Raw genomic sequence first — 13,274 nt, 5'->3', positions numbered from 1 at the left:
GAAAGTACTTGCTAAGTGAAGTGATGAACTCCACAGGAGGAGATGAGAAAAGATGAATGGGAGCCCAGTGTTCCTTTGTTTTTTGTTTGTTTTTGTTTTCCAGTGTTCCTTCATTGAATGCACATCCACTGTGGGCCAGGCTTCTCACCTGATGCAGTTTCAGAAATACTCCTCTTGGGTTTTTTGAACTTGAATTTCATTGGCTCATGGAGCTCTTTAACTACCTATGTTAATGAAATGGCAAAAATGAAATGACTGGCATAACCAGGTTGGGAATCAACACAACTACTCTAGGGAACAGACAATCCGCCTCGTGGCAGGAGAAGCGCCACCTGCTAGGCACAACTGTGAGCGCTCCATGGAGGTTAGGCCTCAGGACAGCTTCCAAGGGAGCCAGAGCATTGGGTATAGTCTGGGGGATCTTTCAGGGGACACCAGCTATGAAAGCTTCCACTCTACCGTGATGCATTCAGTATTTGTTTGTTTGTTTCTGTAGTACCAAACCCCACTGCAGCCGCGATTCCTCGCACGCCTTTGAGTCCAAGTCCTATGAAAACTCCTCCTGCCGCAGCTGTCTCGCCTATGCAGGTAAGTGTCCGTGACCCTAGAGGCTGTGGGGGCCTCAGCCTCTGAAAGTGTGTCCTCCTAATAGTCATTTACACTTACGTTAGGGCGGCAAATGACTATCTCGTGAGGAATGTAGTTAGGGTTGTAAAATAATGTAAATATCCTTCATTGAGATAAATTATGAAAATGTCCATTGTGTTACTCTTCTGAAAGTAATAGTGATAGCTAACAAGTATTGAGCACTTGCTATGTGTTCTACACTATTTCACGTACTTTATAATGTGAATTCATTTAATCGTCACAACAGCCCTGTTGGGTATCAGGTACTATTCTTACCTCTAGTTTTCACATGCGGAAACTGAGGCCCAGAAAGGTTAAGCAACTTGCTGAGGGTCATATAATGAAGACATGGTAGAGCTGGGATTTGAACCTGGGCACTGTGGCTTCAGGGACCATCTCTCTAAGTAGAATATGTAGTTGTTGTGTGTCAGCCTCCGCTACCTAACAAATCACTTCAAAGCTTGGTTGTTTAAAAGAGCAGTTGTATGATTTTTCACATTTATGTGTTGCCTAGGCTGACTTCGTGTGGGCTCATTCCTGCAGCTGCACTTAGCCACAGGGAGGGGTGGGGCCTGGGCTCAGCAAGGATGGCCAGGCCACTCTCTCCATGTGGTCTTTCCTCTCAGGTTCCTTCATGGTGCAGTGTCTCAAGCTCCAACCAAGTCATAAGGCTAGCCCAGAGTCAGAGTTGGGGGTTTCTGCAGAAGGGTCATTATGGGCCATTTTTTAGCAGTCTAGCACAAAGGGCATTGCTGATCCATTATAAACAAGTTTCTGAAGTTGCTCTTCCTGGCCACTGTGGAAATGTAGACCAGAAGCAAGGGAGATGGTTGTTGCTCTGTAGTGCTCATGAGGCCTCTCGCTGTGCCCTTGTTGGTCAGCCACTTTTGGAAAGAGTGGCTGTGGTGGAGTTTTTCCACGTAAGTGAGAGTCGCCAAAGGAAAAATGGCCATAAACCTAGTACCTGGTACCCTTTGATATAGGGTAGCCTTAGCCAAAGCTCTTCCCTAAAACTAGAGTAGGATTTGGGAGCGTTTTATTTTTGAATGGAGACTTTTGTGCTTTGTTAACTATTGGCCATGTATTTTACAAGTGAATCTGTTGGTGTTTTGTTTTACTTTTTAACTTTTTCCTGTGTGAAATTTAGGGTAAAAGTGCACTCCTTCTGCATTTGTCATGTTGCAGATTAGTGGCTCTGCATTTGCATGTGTACAGAAGATGTTAATGCTCTTAATTTACAAGGAAGGCAAGGGAATTCCAATCCTACTATAGATTTAATTCTTTTTATATGCATTGAAGTTTAATATACAAAGCATGACTTTGTAAATCTTTATAAAGATAGGAGGTGAAAAATCTCATCTCTGTAACTTGATAAAAGTTAATAATTACAAGTCACATTCAGTAGCTTTTTAGTACTTGGTTAGCACAATGCTTCTCAGATCTAATTGTGCATAAAAACCGTGTGGAGAGGTTTTAAACACATAGATTCCCAGGCCTCATCCTAGTGAACGAGAATCTCTAGGGAATATGGCCTAAGATTGGGATTGTTAGTTTTTCAAAACTCCCTGAGTGGGAATTCTACTTCTGGCTACAAGGGAGTGACAGGCTGGATTACTCTGCCACCCCAAGCAACTCGAAAGCTGGACAAATTATAGGAAGAAATTATATTCAGAAATGTACGGCAGGCAGTATGAGACGGTGGTACTTAAATTAAAGTCCTTCTGGGCCCACACTTTTCCTGTTGGGAGGTTCCAGATGGTGGTGCAGGGGGGGATGAAGCCAGATGGAGCCAGGAAGGGGGAACTAGCTGGGTCTGAGGAGACACAGATCGGTGTCCAGGGAGAATGAGAGTGCTGGAATTTGCAGGGCAGAGGACCTGGGAGGAGGGAGCTACACAGAGGGAGGACCTCTGCAAAGGCATCCCTGTAAGTCTTTGCCTGAATGCCAGTCTGCACAGGCACAGGGTGAACCCCCACAAGGCTGAGTAAGAACAGTTTCCCAGGAAAGAACGTTACCAGGGAGCTGTCAGGTAAACACTTCCCATAGTTCACACAGGGCAGGGAATCATGAGTTCCCACTGGTCACCGTGGAGAAATCCTGGAATACTTGGAGCATTCCTTAGAGACCCCTGAGGGCCACACCCTAAAGTAGAACTGCATTGCAGCTCTCGAGTACGTACTATGCTAGACCTGCCCTGAAAGACCTTAAAAATAAACCTCAAAAAAGCCAAGGAGATCCATAAGTAACTGGGGTACTCAGCCTCTGAAATACTTCTTAGTGACTCTCACCTCCCAGAAGTCACGCTCTTGTGGAATCTTGCTCCTCTTGAGTGTTGGCTGGACTTCACGACTCATTTCTGATGAATAGAGTATGGCAAAAGGGGTGGGACATCACAAGGTAAGATTATAAAAAAGATTAGCTTCTGTCTTGAGGATTCCTCTTGCTCTCTCTTAGATCCAGTCACTCCAGTGAACCATTGAAAATTGAAATACTTAGGGGCGCCTGGGTGGCTCAATCGTTAAGCGTCTGCCTTCGGCTCAGGTCATGATCCCAGGGTCCTGGGATTGAGCCCCGCATCGGGCTCCTTGCTGGGCTTCCTGGGAAGCCTGCTTCTCCCTCTCCCACTTCCCCTGCTTGTGTTCCCTCTCTTGCTGTGTCTCTCTCTGTCAAATAAATAAATAAAATCTTAAAAAAAAAAAAAGAAAAGAAAAAGAAAATTGAAATAGTTAGCAATACATTTAATGAAATGCTGTTGTGTAAGATCTGTAGAGCAGAAAGTATAAAATACTGCTGAGAGAAATTGAAGAAGTAATAAGTGGAGAGATATATTCATGAACTGGAAGACTCAGTAGTGTTATTAGCTTACAGCTCTCCCTGACATTGATCTGTAGATTCAGCACAATCCCAATGATAATCCTGCATGCTATTTTGTAGAAATTGATAATACAATTTTAAATTTATATGGAAATTCAAAGGACCCTGAATATCCAAAGCATCTGGGAGATTAAAAAAAAAAAAAAAGGAAACAAATTTGGAGGACTTATCCTACCTGATTTCAGCACTTAGAGTAATCAAGACATTGTGGTACTGACAGTTTGTTTGTTTATTTGAAATCTTCATTAAGCTGATAAACTCCCCATCCCACAGATAGCCAGAGTATCAGCAGCTGCACTTACTGACATAAGTTTAAATGTAGACATTACGTCAGTAGATTAGATAATCCAGAAATAGGTCAGCTGATTTTCAGCAGAGCTGCCAAGATAATTAAATGGGAGAGGGGTAGCCTTTCCAACAAAGGATTCCGGAACAGCTAGAATCTATGTGGAAAAAAAAATAACCACAACTGTTACCTCATGGCATTTATAAAAATTAAAATTGATTGTAGACCTACATGTGAAAGCTAAAACTACAAAACTTCTAGATGAAAACATTAGAGAAAATCATCCTGACCTTCGAGAAGGCCAAGATTTCTTATTTAGGACATAAAAAGAAGGAACCATGAAAGAAAACTGATAAATTGGACATCAAAATTTGAAACTTCTGAGAGACATTAAGAAAATGAAAGATAAGTTATAGACTCAGGAGAATATAATCACAATACTTTTTTTTTAACATTATTTATTTATTCATGAGAGAGAGAGGCAGAGGGAGAAGCAGGCTCCCAAGGAGCAGGGAGCCCGATGCGGGACTCGATCCCAGGACCCTGAGATCATGACCTGAGCCGAAGGCAGACGCTTAACCATCTGAGCCACCCAGGCGCCCTAATCACAATACATTTATCTGTCAAAACACTCATATTCCAAGAAGACATTTTCGTCTTCTTGATTGAAGACAAACCAGTAAATAGTAGACAAAAGATTTTAAAAGTCCCTTCCTTAGAGAAGATACACAAATGGCCAGTAAACACATGAAAAGATGTTCAACATCATTAGTCACTGGGTAAGTAAAAATTAAATTCACAGTAAGCTTCCACTATGTACCCTTTAGGATGGCTAAAATTGAAAGACAGTCTCAAGTGTTGGTAAGAATGTGAAGAGGCTGAACCTCACACACTTTTCTGCTGGGAAATAAGAAATGAGTAGTTAGAGGTTCGCTAGATAAAAAAGGGCTGGGGGAAAAGCTGGGAAAATAAGCACGACAGAAAGGACAGTGACGGTAAACACCATGGTCTGTGTGGAAATGAATAGTTTGGTGGTGTTTGAGCATTACACAGAGGTGGCAGGAGATGAAGCTGAGGAACTGAGAGGAGGTATTTGTGGCGGGTACTTGTGGCTGCACGCAGAGGGATGCATGTATCCATCCGGAGATGAGGAAGCCAGGGGCAGAGCCATTGTGGTGGTGCTGAATTAAGATGACAGGTTGTACTGGGGCTCTTGAAGTAGGAGCACGTCCGTATTTCACCAATTGGTGTGTAATAGTTAAGAATTCTCTTTAAACAAAACAATGTCAGTATACTGGTTGAGATAGTTTGCTGTAAATGTTACCATTGGGGAAAACTGAGTAATGGGCACAGGGGATATTTCTGTATAAATTTTTTAAATAGTGTATTGATCATATTATATGCCTATAAGTGTGTGTGTGTGTGTGTGTGTGTGTGTGTGTGTGTGTTTTAGTCTTACTACAACAATATGGAAAGAATGATGGTGATTCATAACTAAATACTGCTTTCTGCAATGTTGACTTTATTTGTGAGTCCCAGCTCTAGAATTATGCTAACTATGACACTGTTTATGTTATGATTTCAGAGACATTCCATAAGTGGACCAATCTCTACATCCAAACCCCTGACGGCGCTGTCAGATAAGAGACCAAACTATGGGGAGATCCCTGTTCAAGGTAAGTCTCATATGGCACAGTACTTCACTTCTGCTATTAATTTTTTGATTCTTCTGACTTTTTTGGCTAACGAAATTGTGATTTTCTTTGTTCTTGACATTATTTCAGGTGATCTGGTATACATCTTTATCAGAAGCTTACTAATAATATGTCTTCATTAGATAGGGAGGCTAGTAGCATGATAGGCAATGGAGAGTCCACACCATTACTAGGCATTTTGTTTTTATAGTTCTTCATGGGGTATGTAAATGTGTTACCCACATTTAATAGATACTAAAAATGAGGTTTCAGAAAGTTGGTTAACAATGAACAGTAGACCTGGGCAGCCTGACTCCAAAGCCCATTCTTTTAACCTCTGTGCTCTGTATTATTGTCCATAAGAGGAAACCAAGACTCTGAAACACGAGGTTGAGATGAGGTCCGTTCTTTTGTGCACTTATAAGGGGCTCGGCCGTTTTCACACAGCTTTTATGGTAGAGCCAGCACCAGAACCCACGTCTCCTGCCTTTTGAGGTCTGAGCTCCTTCTCTGACCCTGTGCTGCCTCTTCCTGTATGCTGCTCAAGTGCGCTGGAAATTGGTTTGTGGCACTGGGGCATGGTGCTGTAAAGGTCAAGCTTCATTTGGGGTAGATGTGCATGTGCTCAGCCGGGATGCACGCCCTCAGGAGCCCCAGGCTCCTCTCAGTTGATGTAGGCCGATCGCCTCCCAAGTTTTCCTCTGCACATTCTCTCGGTTGTGGCAGTTAGCCTTTATGCATGTGACTACAAGGTTTCAGCAGGTGTGGGTTAAAAAATAAGCAGACTTGTGAGAATGAGTCCCTCAAACAACCCAGAGGATGCTCTGTGGGCTCCATGGAGCACCTGTGCAGGAGGTGCCCAGTTTGGCGGTGGGACTGGCCCTTTCCCTGCCAGTCGCAGGTATACCTCATATTCAGGTAAGCTGCTTGTGCATACACTTAGGGATAATGGAGCACAAGATGGTGCTGCTGCTACCGTCCCTGCACAAGGGCTTGCCTTCTACCCCTACTTCTTAGCTCTGGTACATTCATCAGTTATGACTTGAGGTCTTTTCTCTCCTCAGAAGGTCTTTTTGTTAAGGGTAAAAATAGTGGAAGGTGTCAAGTCTCTCTTTACATTTTGACTGTGTTCCCACCCTTGCTTCCCAGGTGGATCCACTAAGGATTATGTATGTGTAGGGTGCCATTGAGCACTCTCTCTTCTAGGATGTTCATTTTGATTTCCACAATGCCGCACTCTTGTGTCTTCTTCCTCCCTGGCTGCTCCTCTATCCCCTGTGCTTGACCCCCTCCTGACCTGCAAGCGGCGGCGTACCTCCGAGCTCAGTTCCTGGGCCTCCCTTGCTTACTTACTCTGCCACTGTATTGTTTCTCATGGCTTTAACTGCTAGTGTCAAACTGGTATCTCCAGCCTGTTTCTCTCCTCTAGACTCTAGACTAATATACCCAGTTGCCTACTTGACAACTCCCATTTGGATGTCGAATAATCTCAGATGGAGTGTGTCCAGGACAAGATTTCCACATTTTCGAAACTTGTCTTACCTGTAATCTGTCTTTTCCATTTCAGTTAATGGTAGTTTTATCCTCCAGAAACCTCGGAGTCATCCTTAGCTCCCTTCTTTATCTTAGACCCCATATCTGCAAACTGTTAGGTTTTTTTTTTTTCACGATCAAATAAATTTTTTTTTTTTTTTTAAAGTAGGCTCCATGCCCAGCGTAGAGCCCAACACAGGGCTTGAACTCACAACCCTGAGATCAGAACTTGCGCTGAGATCAGGAGTCGGATGCTTAACCGACTGAGCCACCCAGGCGCCCCCAAATCAATTTTTTAATTGAAGTATAAATGACATACAATATTATATGAGTTTCAGGCATACAACACAATGATTCACGTTTTTGTACATGTTGCAAAATGATCACCACAATAAGTCTAGTTACCATCTGTCACCAGACAAAGTAACAGAACTGTTCCGTTCTTTAGGAAACTCCCATTGTCTCTACATCCAGAGGTGGAGCATTGCTCTTCCCTCTACCACCACCTCCTTGGTCAAGCCACCATCATCTCACCTGGGTTCTGACAAAAGATTCCTAATCCCCCCTCACAATCTATTCTTAACCCTACGGCCAGCGTAATCCTGAAAAATATAAATTGGAACACTTCATTCTATTCAGCTCCGCATTTCTCTCAGAAGAAGAGCTAGAGTTCTCTTAGTGGCCTTCAGGCCCTCCCATCGTGGCCTTGGTTTCCTCTCTGCCCTCACCATGTATCTCTTTTGGTCACTCTGACCAGCCACATGGGCTTCCTTGTGCTCCCTGGGCACTCTGCACACTCCCGACCTCGGAGCCTTGCGCTGGCTCTTCCTCTGCCAGAGCGCTCTGCCACATGTCCACACGGCTCACTTGGGCCCTCCTTTAAGGCTTTGCTCTAGGCTCCCCTTAGCTGGTGAGTGCCATATTTAAAATTACAACCTGCGCGCTCCTCCACACGCCCCTTCCCGAACCCCTCTCCCCTTTAAAAAACTTAGTTTAACTAAGTACTTAACCCTTCGGACATACTGCATAGTTTACTTGTCTATAACTTTTATTGTCTACCTCCCTAGACTGTGAGGTCCGTGAATTCAGGGATTTTTGTCTGTTTGGTTCACTGAGGTATCTCAGCACCTATTGTCGTACTGGGCTCTTGATAATAAGTTGTGAGATGAGTGAATGAAGGGTACGTTACAGCATGTAAAGGGCTTAGCACAGGTTTTAGTCCACAGTCAATGCTGTTAGATTTTATTACTATTAGCGTGTGAACTTCTTAGTAGCACAAGTGGCTGAGAAGGATGGCTTTTTATTGTCTGAGTACAAGATTTTAGTTCATTGCAAGGCCACCAGGGTCTGCAGGATTTTGCTTAGCTACCGACAGGTGGTTGTGAGAAAGCATCACTACACATTATGTCTTGGGCATCTTAAAGCTGCCGGCACCGAGGGCAAAGATGGAAGCCAAGGGTTCAGGAGCACTCCCACTCAGCTGCTTGTTGCATCTGCCCCCGTTCTGTCAATAAAGTCAACCTTTTGATCCAGGTACGGTTGGAACCAGGAGCCAGGATGCCAAAGCCTTTGAAAATATGTATAACACTGGGCCTGTGACAGCCCTGTGGGAGTGACCCACCCCATCTGGAGAGCCTTGAAGTCATCCTTGGACACCAGAGAAAACTGAGTCCCCAGGCCCCACTTGGCCTCTGAGGAAAGTGGAGATGCCCCATGCTCCAATGAGAAATGACTCAGGGCTTTCCAGAACTCTGGAGGCCATGCTGAAGCTGACCCTCAGAGCCTTCTCCCCTTTGAACAGCTACCTTCCAGATTCTTCTTGATCGGCTCACAGCAGGGCAAGGTTTACTGGGCAAAGCCAGCACCAACAGTATTTCTCGAATTTACCTGTTGATAAGACTTACCTGAGTCATTTCGTGAAATAGGGAATCCTGGGCCTCACCTCAGGTCTACTGCCATGGACTCTATAGGAAAGGGAGCTTGGAAACTTCATTTTCACAGGCACCCCAAGTAATTCTTAGGAAAGGACAAATTGGGAAATTGGGCAAAGAATTTTTCCTATTACCTTGGCTTTTGTGGGTACGGAGTGGGGGTGTAGAAGATCCGTGGGCCAAGGTTATTGACACAGACTAAATGTGTTAAGTGTCTTTGGGGCTCTGCTGAATGAAACCTTTCCCTGCTTCTCCTCGTTTTATTATCTGGTAATGTATCAAACGATATGGCTATTGGGGGTATGGTTGGTGTGTGTTAATGGTGGTCTACTTCTCCACTTCAGTCTGTTATAATGCCTTCATGGGGCTTAGCTGAAGCAGGGCAAATACAGGAGAGAGCAGGAAACATACTTAGGTGAATTTTTATCTGAGAATTTGTTGATAGTGTGATCTTTTATTTTAAACAGTCACTAGAGAAAGAAATAACTTATAAAACTAAAAACAACCAAGTGATTCTTGGTTATAAAAAGCCACCATGGTTATCTAAACTGTGATAAGAAAGTAGGATTTCCAGGCTCTCTCTTGAAATGCTTGTCTTGCTTGACTGTTTCTTTTATCGTGGCATAAATCAAAGATTAATCTATAATTTTCATTGAGAAAATTTCAATGATTTCATTACTGAAACTTTCAAAGGTGCTGCCTCTTGTTCTACACTTAAATTAGAGAATTTGGTGTTTTTTCCAGTTAAGTATATTATAATAGGGATGGGGTTTTTATTCTATTTTAGCATCATGCTTACATGTCAGTTGAGGGAAGATATTTCAGAGCAGAGAAATCTTATTATAAATGGACTAATCAAATGCTCTTTTTTGGTATTGTTGGCTTAGGGTCATGATTGTGCCACCTCAGTGACTCTTAGTAGATAGGATGTGAATTAACATTTATGGCCTAATAAGCAGGAAAGGATAGATCTGCTAACTAGGTACATGGATACAGGTCGTTGAAAAGGTCTTCTCAAGGTAAGTTGCAGTTGGTAGATTCGAGCATGAATTGCAATATTTATTTAAGGTACTCTGTCTTTAAACTCTTGAGGTAAGCCTTATAGAAGAGTTGGAAAAATACTAGAGCTTTCTCTTACACCTTTTCTCAGCCTCCCTTACATGAACATCCTATACAGCCATAGGGCAGTTATCAAAAATAAGAAATCAATATTGTTAACATACAATTAGCTAAACTACAGATGTTTGGATTTCACCAGTTTTTCCACTGATGTCCTTTTTTAATTCCAGAATCAAATCCCGGGCCCCACTTTGCATTTAGTTGTCTTACCTCCTAAAGCTTCCACCAGTTCATCAGTCTTTCTCTGTCTTCGTGACCTTGACACTTTTGAAGAATACTGGCCAATTACTTTTTTAGAATCTCTCTCAGTATGGGCTTGTGTGGTATTTTCTCCTGATTGGGTTGAGGTTATGCACTGGCGGCAAAGCAGCGCTGACAGAGGTGAGGGCCCTTCTCAGGTATCATATCAGGGGCAAATGAGGTCAGTACATATTATTACTAGCCACGTTGGCCGTGATCACTTGGTTAGGATGGTTGTCTGCTAGTAATAAATTTCTCTCACTGATTTTAGCATCCATTTGTGTAATTTTGCCTGCAGGAATTACTACTGTGGTATTCCATACCAGTGATTTTCTGTTTTCTCATTCTTTCTATATGGAATTACTCACATCATTATACTTACTGTTTTATTTTTTTTAACATATATTTGTATTAGTATAGACTCATGGGTATTTATTCTTTGGGTTGTAATTTCTTACTGTTATTTTTTTTTTTGTTCCTCAAATTATTCCAACTTGGGAACCATTTGGAGCTCTTTCACAATTGAACCTTGCTCTTTTAATGCAAACCCCTCCCCCCAAAAAAGCACTTTCTTACTTTTGGGCACCACAAAGTGATCCAGACTTGTTCTTTTTCCTGCAGCAGCTCTGGAATCAAGTTCTCCAAGGAGCCCTGGTTAGTTTTTATTAGAGACTAGTACTTAGGAAACAAGATCTGGGTGCTAGATATGCTCGTTGCTACTGAGGCGTCACTGCCTCTAATTCCTCCGTGGGTAGAGTTAGGAAAGCTTTGCATGAGTACCAACCCATGCGCACATACACACACGTAAGGGTTATTTCTGTATCTGTCTATCAAAAACCGTGAGTTTATGCTGATACCTCTTGACTCCAAGCCACCATCAAAGGGCTCATTCTAACCTTTTCCCGCTCCTTATTTGTACCTTCTTTCTCCTGACAACGAGCAATGTGGCTGTCATTGTCCATAATACCCTTATGTATTCGTTGAACCCTCCTGTACATATCCGGTAGTTTCACGGTTGCTATACCATACCCCTGTGAAAAGCAGATCCACGGAGTACAGTGCGTACAGTTCATTTTGTGTTTAGCCTGAGAGTATCCAGTCAAAACACCGTTTTTCTACTTAGCTCGGCCCCTTTTTCACCACTCTCTCAGTATGGTTATGTCATGCTTTTGTAATGCAGTTAGATTAATTTTGTCCAGTCTGCATTTCATCCCCTCTCCCCCCAATTCTGATTCATTTAAAAAAAATTTTTGTATCTAGTAAAGTTCATTCTGATCTGCACATTGTAAGGTGTTTAGCAGCCTCCCTGGCTTCTACCCACTAGGTGGTAAGCACCCCCCTGCCCCAGGTGTGACAGTGAAAAATACCTCAAGACGATGGCATATTGGCAAACTTACCTTCAGTTGAGAACCAGAGACATGGTTCTCACAATTTTATTTATCTAATTTTAGCAGAGAGATGGAAACTATAAGCAAAAATCAAATAGGAAAGCCTAGCTGATCTTCTTTGTTTGGCTACTCTTTCCATGACAGGCGCTGGCTTATTCATCATAGTATTTTAAATGCCCTATCAGATAGTTCCAACATGTCTGCCATATCTGTGTCGGTTTTATTGATTACTTTGTGCCTTGACATAGTAAACTGGATATACCATTTTTTCTTGCTTTTTATATATTTTAGACTTCTTTGTTGAAATGTGGACATCTTATATAGGGCAGTAGATTGGTTTTATGCCTTGGCATGGGCACCTCTTTCTGGTAGGTGTTTAGTGTGGGAATTTGAGTTGATCTGTTTAGGAGCTGGGCTGGGTTTGAGTTTTGTTAAGTTGCTGTAGTGTCCTTAGTGCACACCAGGCTTCCAACTGCTCTGGTGATCCTTGTGTTTAGAGGAGGGCTGGTGTTTGGGAGGAGTTCCCTCAGTGTCCGCTCCACATTCTGCTCTCGGCTGCCCTTGCATATTGCGTCTCAGGGAGCGCCGGTCTCATACTCTTGTAACTCTTTCAGCTGAGATTACTCATTGTTCATTTGTTGAGAACATATATATATATATATTTTATAATGTCGAGCTTATCTGTAATAGCTGCTTTAAATTTTGCTAATTCCAACATGGGTTATTTTTGGGTAGGTTTCCATTTCTTTTGCATATGGGTCACTTTTTTCTCTCTCTTTGTATGTCTAGTAATTTTGAATTATATTCTGGCTGGTGTGAATCACATGTTGTAGAGATTGTTTTCTGTTTTGTTCCTCTGCAGAAATTTGTTTTTTGATAGCATAGCAGTTACCTTGGCTCATCTCAAACTCCATCTAACCTCTTTTCCTTCAGTTGAAATCCCTGTTCAGTTATTTTGTCCTTAATTTCAACTCCTTGGAATCTGAGTGCTTGTGGTTTTCAGAGGTCAGTGAGAGAATTGGGCAGAGTCTATATATAGAATTTGTGATTCTTTCTGGTATTTCCCCCTTTTCAGCAGCTTTGGTTGTCCTGAGATCTGTCTTCTGCCTCTTCAGGGCAGTAAAGCTGTGTGTTCTACCAGCTGTCCTGTATGGCCTCACCTGGGGCCCGCACTCATGCCTATAGCCATCAACTGGGAAACTCGCCCCGTGCTCTTTTCATTCTTCCACGCGTTTACTCCTTTCATTTTCTGTCTGCTTTTGGATTCTCTTCAGTGCCTTTAAGTGGTTGATTTTCATTTTTTTTTTTTTTTCAGATTTTATACTCGTTTTTGGCAGGAGCATCAGTCCGTTTGGAACTACTCTCTGAACAGAAGTTGGCTATTTAGGCTCCTATTTTAAAACCCACTATTTTGCCTGTAAATTTGTTTTGGGAAACAATAAAGGGACAACTGCCTTTACCTGTTTATTTCTGTGATTTCTAAAATAAGAGAGAATTAAGTAGCAGACCTAGTATGCTCCTGTTACCGCTGCCTGTCTATTGGACGTGAACAGACCATCTCTGTGTAGGTTTATCTCTTCCC

General features: G+C 42.6%; 1 protein-coding gene across 3 annotated transcripts in view; it reads left to right on the top strand.

Moving 5' to 3' along the window:
- Nucleotides 1-13,274, top strand: part of SPECC1L (sperm antigen with calponin homology and coiled-coil domains 1 like) — a 128,762-nt gene that overhangs the window by 74,672 nt on the left and 40,816 nt on the right. For 2 of the 3 annotated variants that reach the window (XM_036077942.2, XM_078060707.1), the window contains 2 exons: nucleotides 497-588; nucleotides 5,373-5,463. In XM_036077942.2, the coding sequence (XP_035933835.1) occupies nucleotides 497-588; nucleotides 5,373-5,463 (183 nt within the window). Of the gene's footprint in view, nucleotides 1-496; nucleotides 589-5,372; nucleotides 5,464-13,007; nucleotides 13,152-13,274 lie in introns of those variants that run through there. The other variant, XM_078060708.1, reaches the window with a different exon arrangement.

This window comes from Halichoerus grypus, chromosome 13 (genome assembly GCF_964656455.1).
Source record: "Halichoerus grypus chromosome 13, mHalGry1.hap1.1, whole genome shotgun sequence".
In the NCBI taxonomy this organism is placed as follows: Eukaryota; Metazoa; Chordata; class Mammalia; order Carnivora; family Phocidae; genus Halichoerus; species Halichoerus grypus.
Note: the sequence above shows the minus strand (reverse complement) of the source record. Positions and strands in the feature narration are given on the sequence as shown.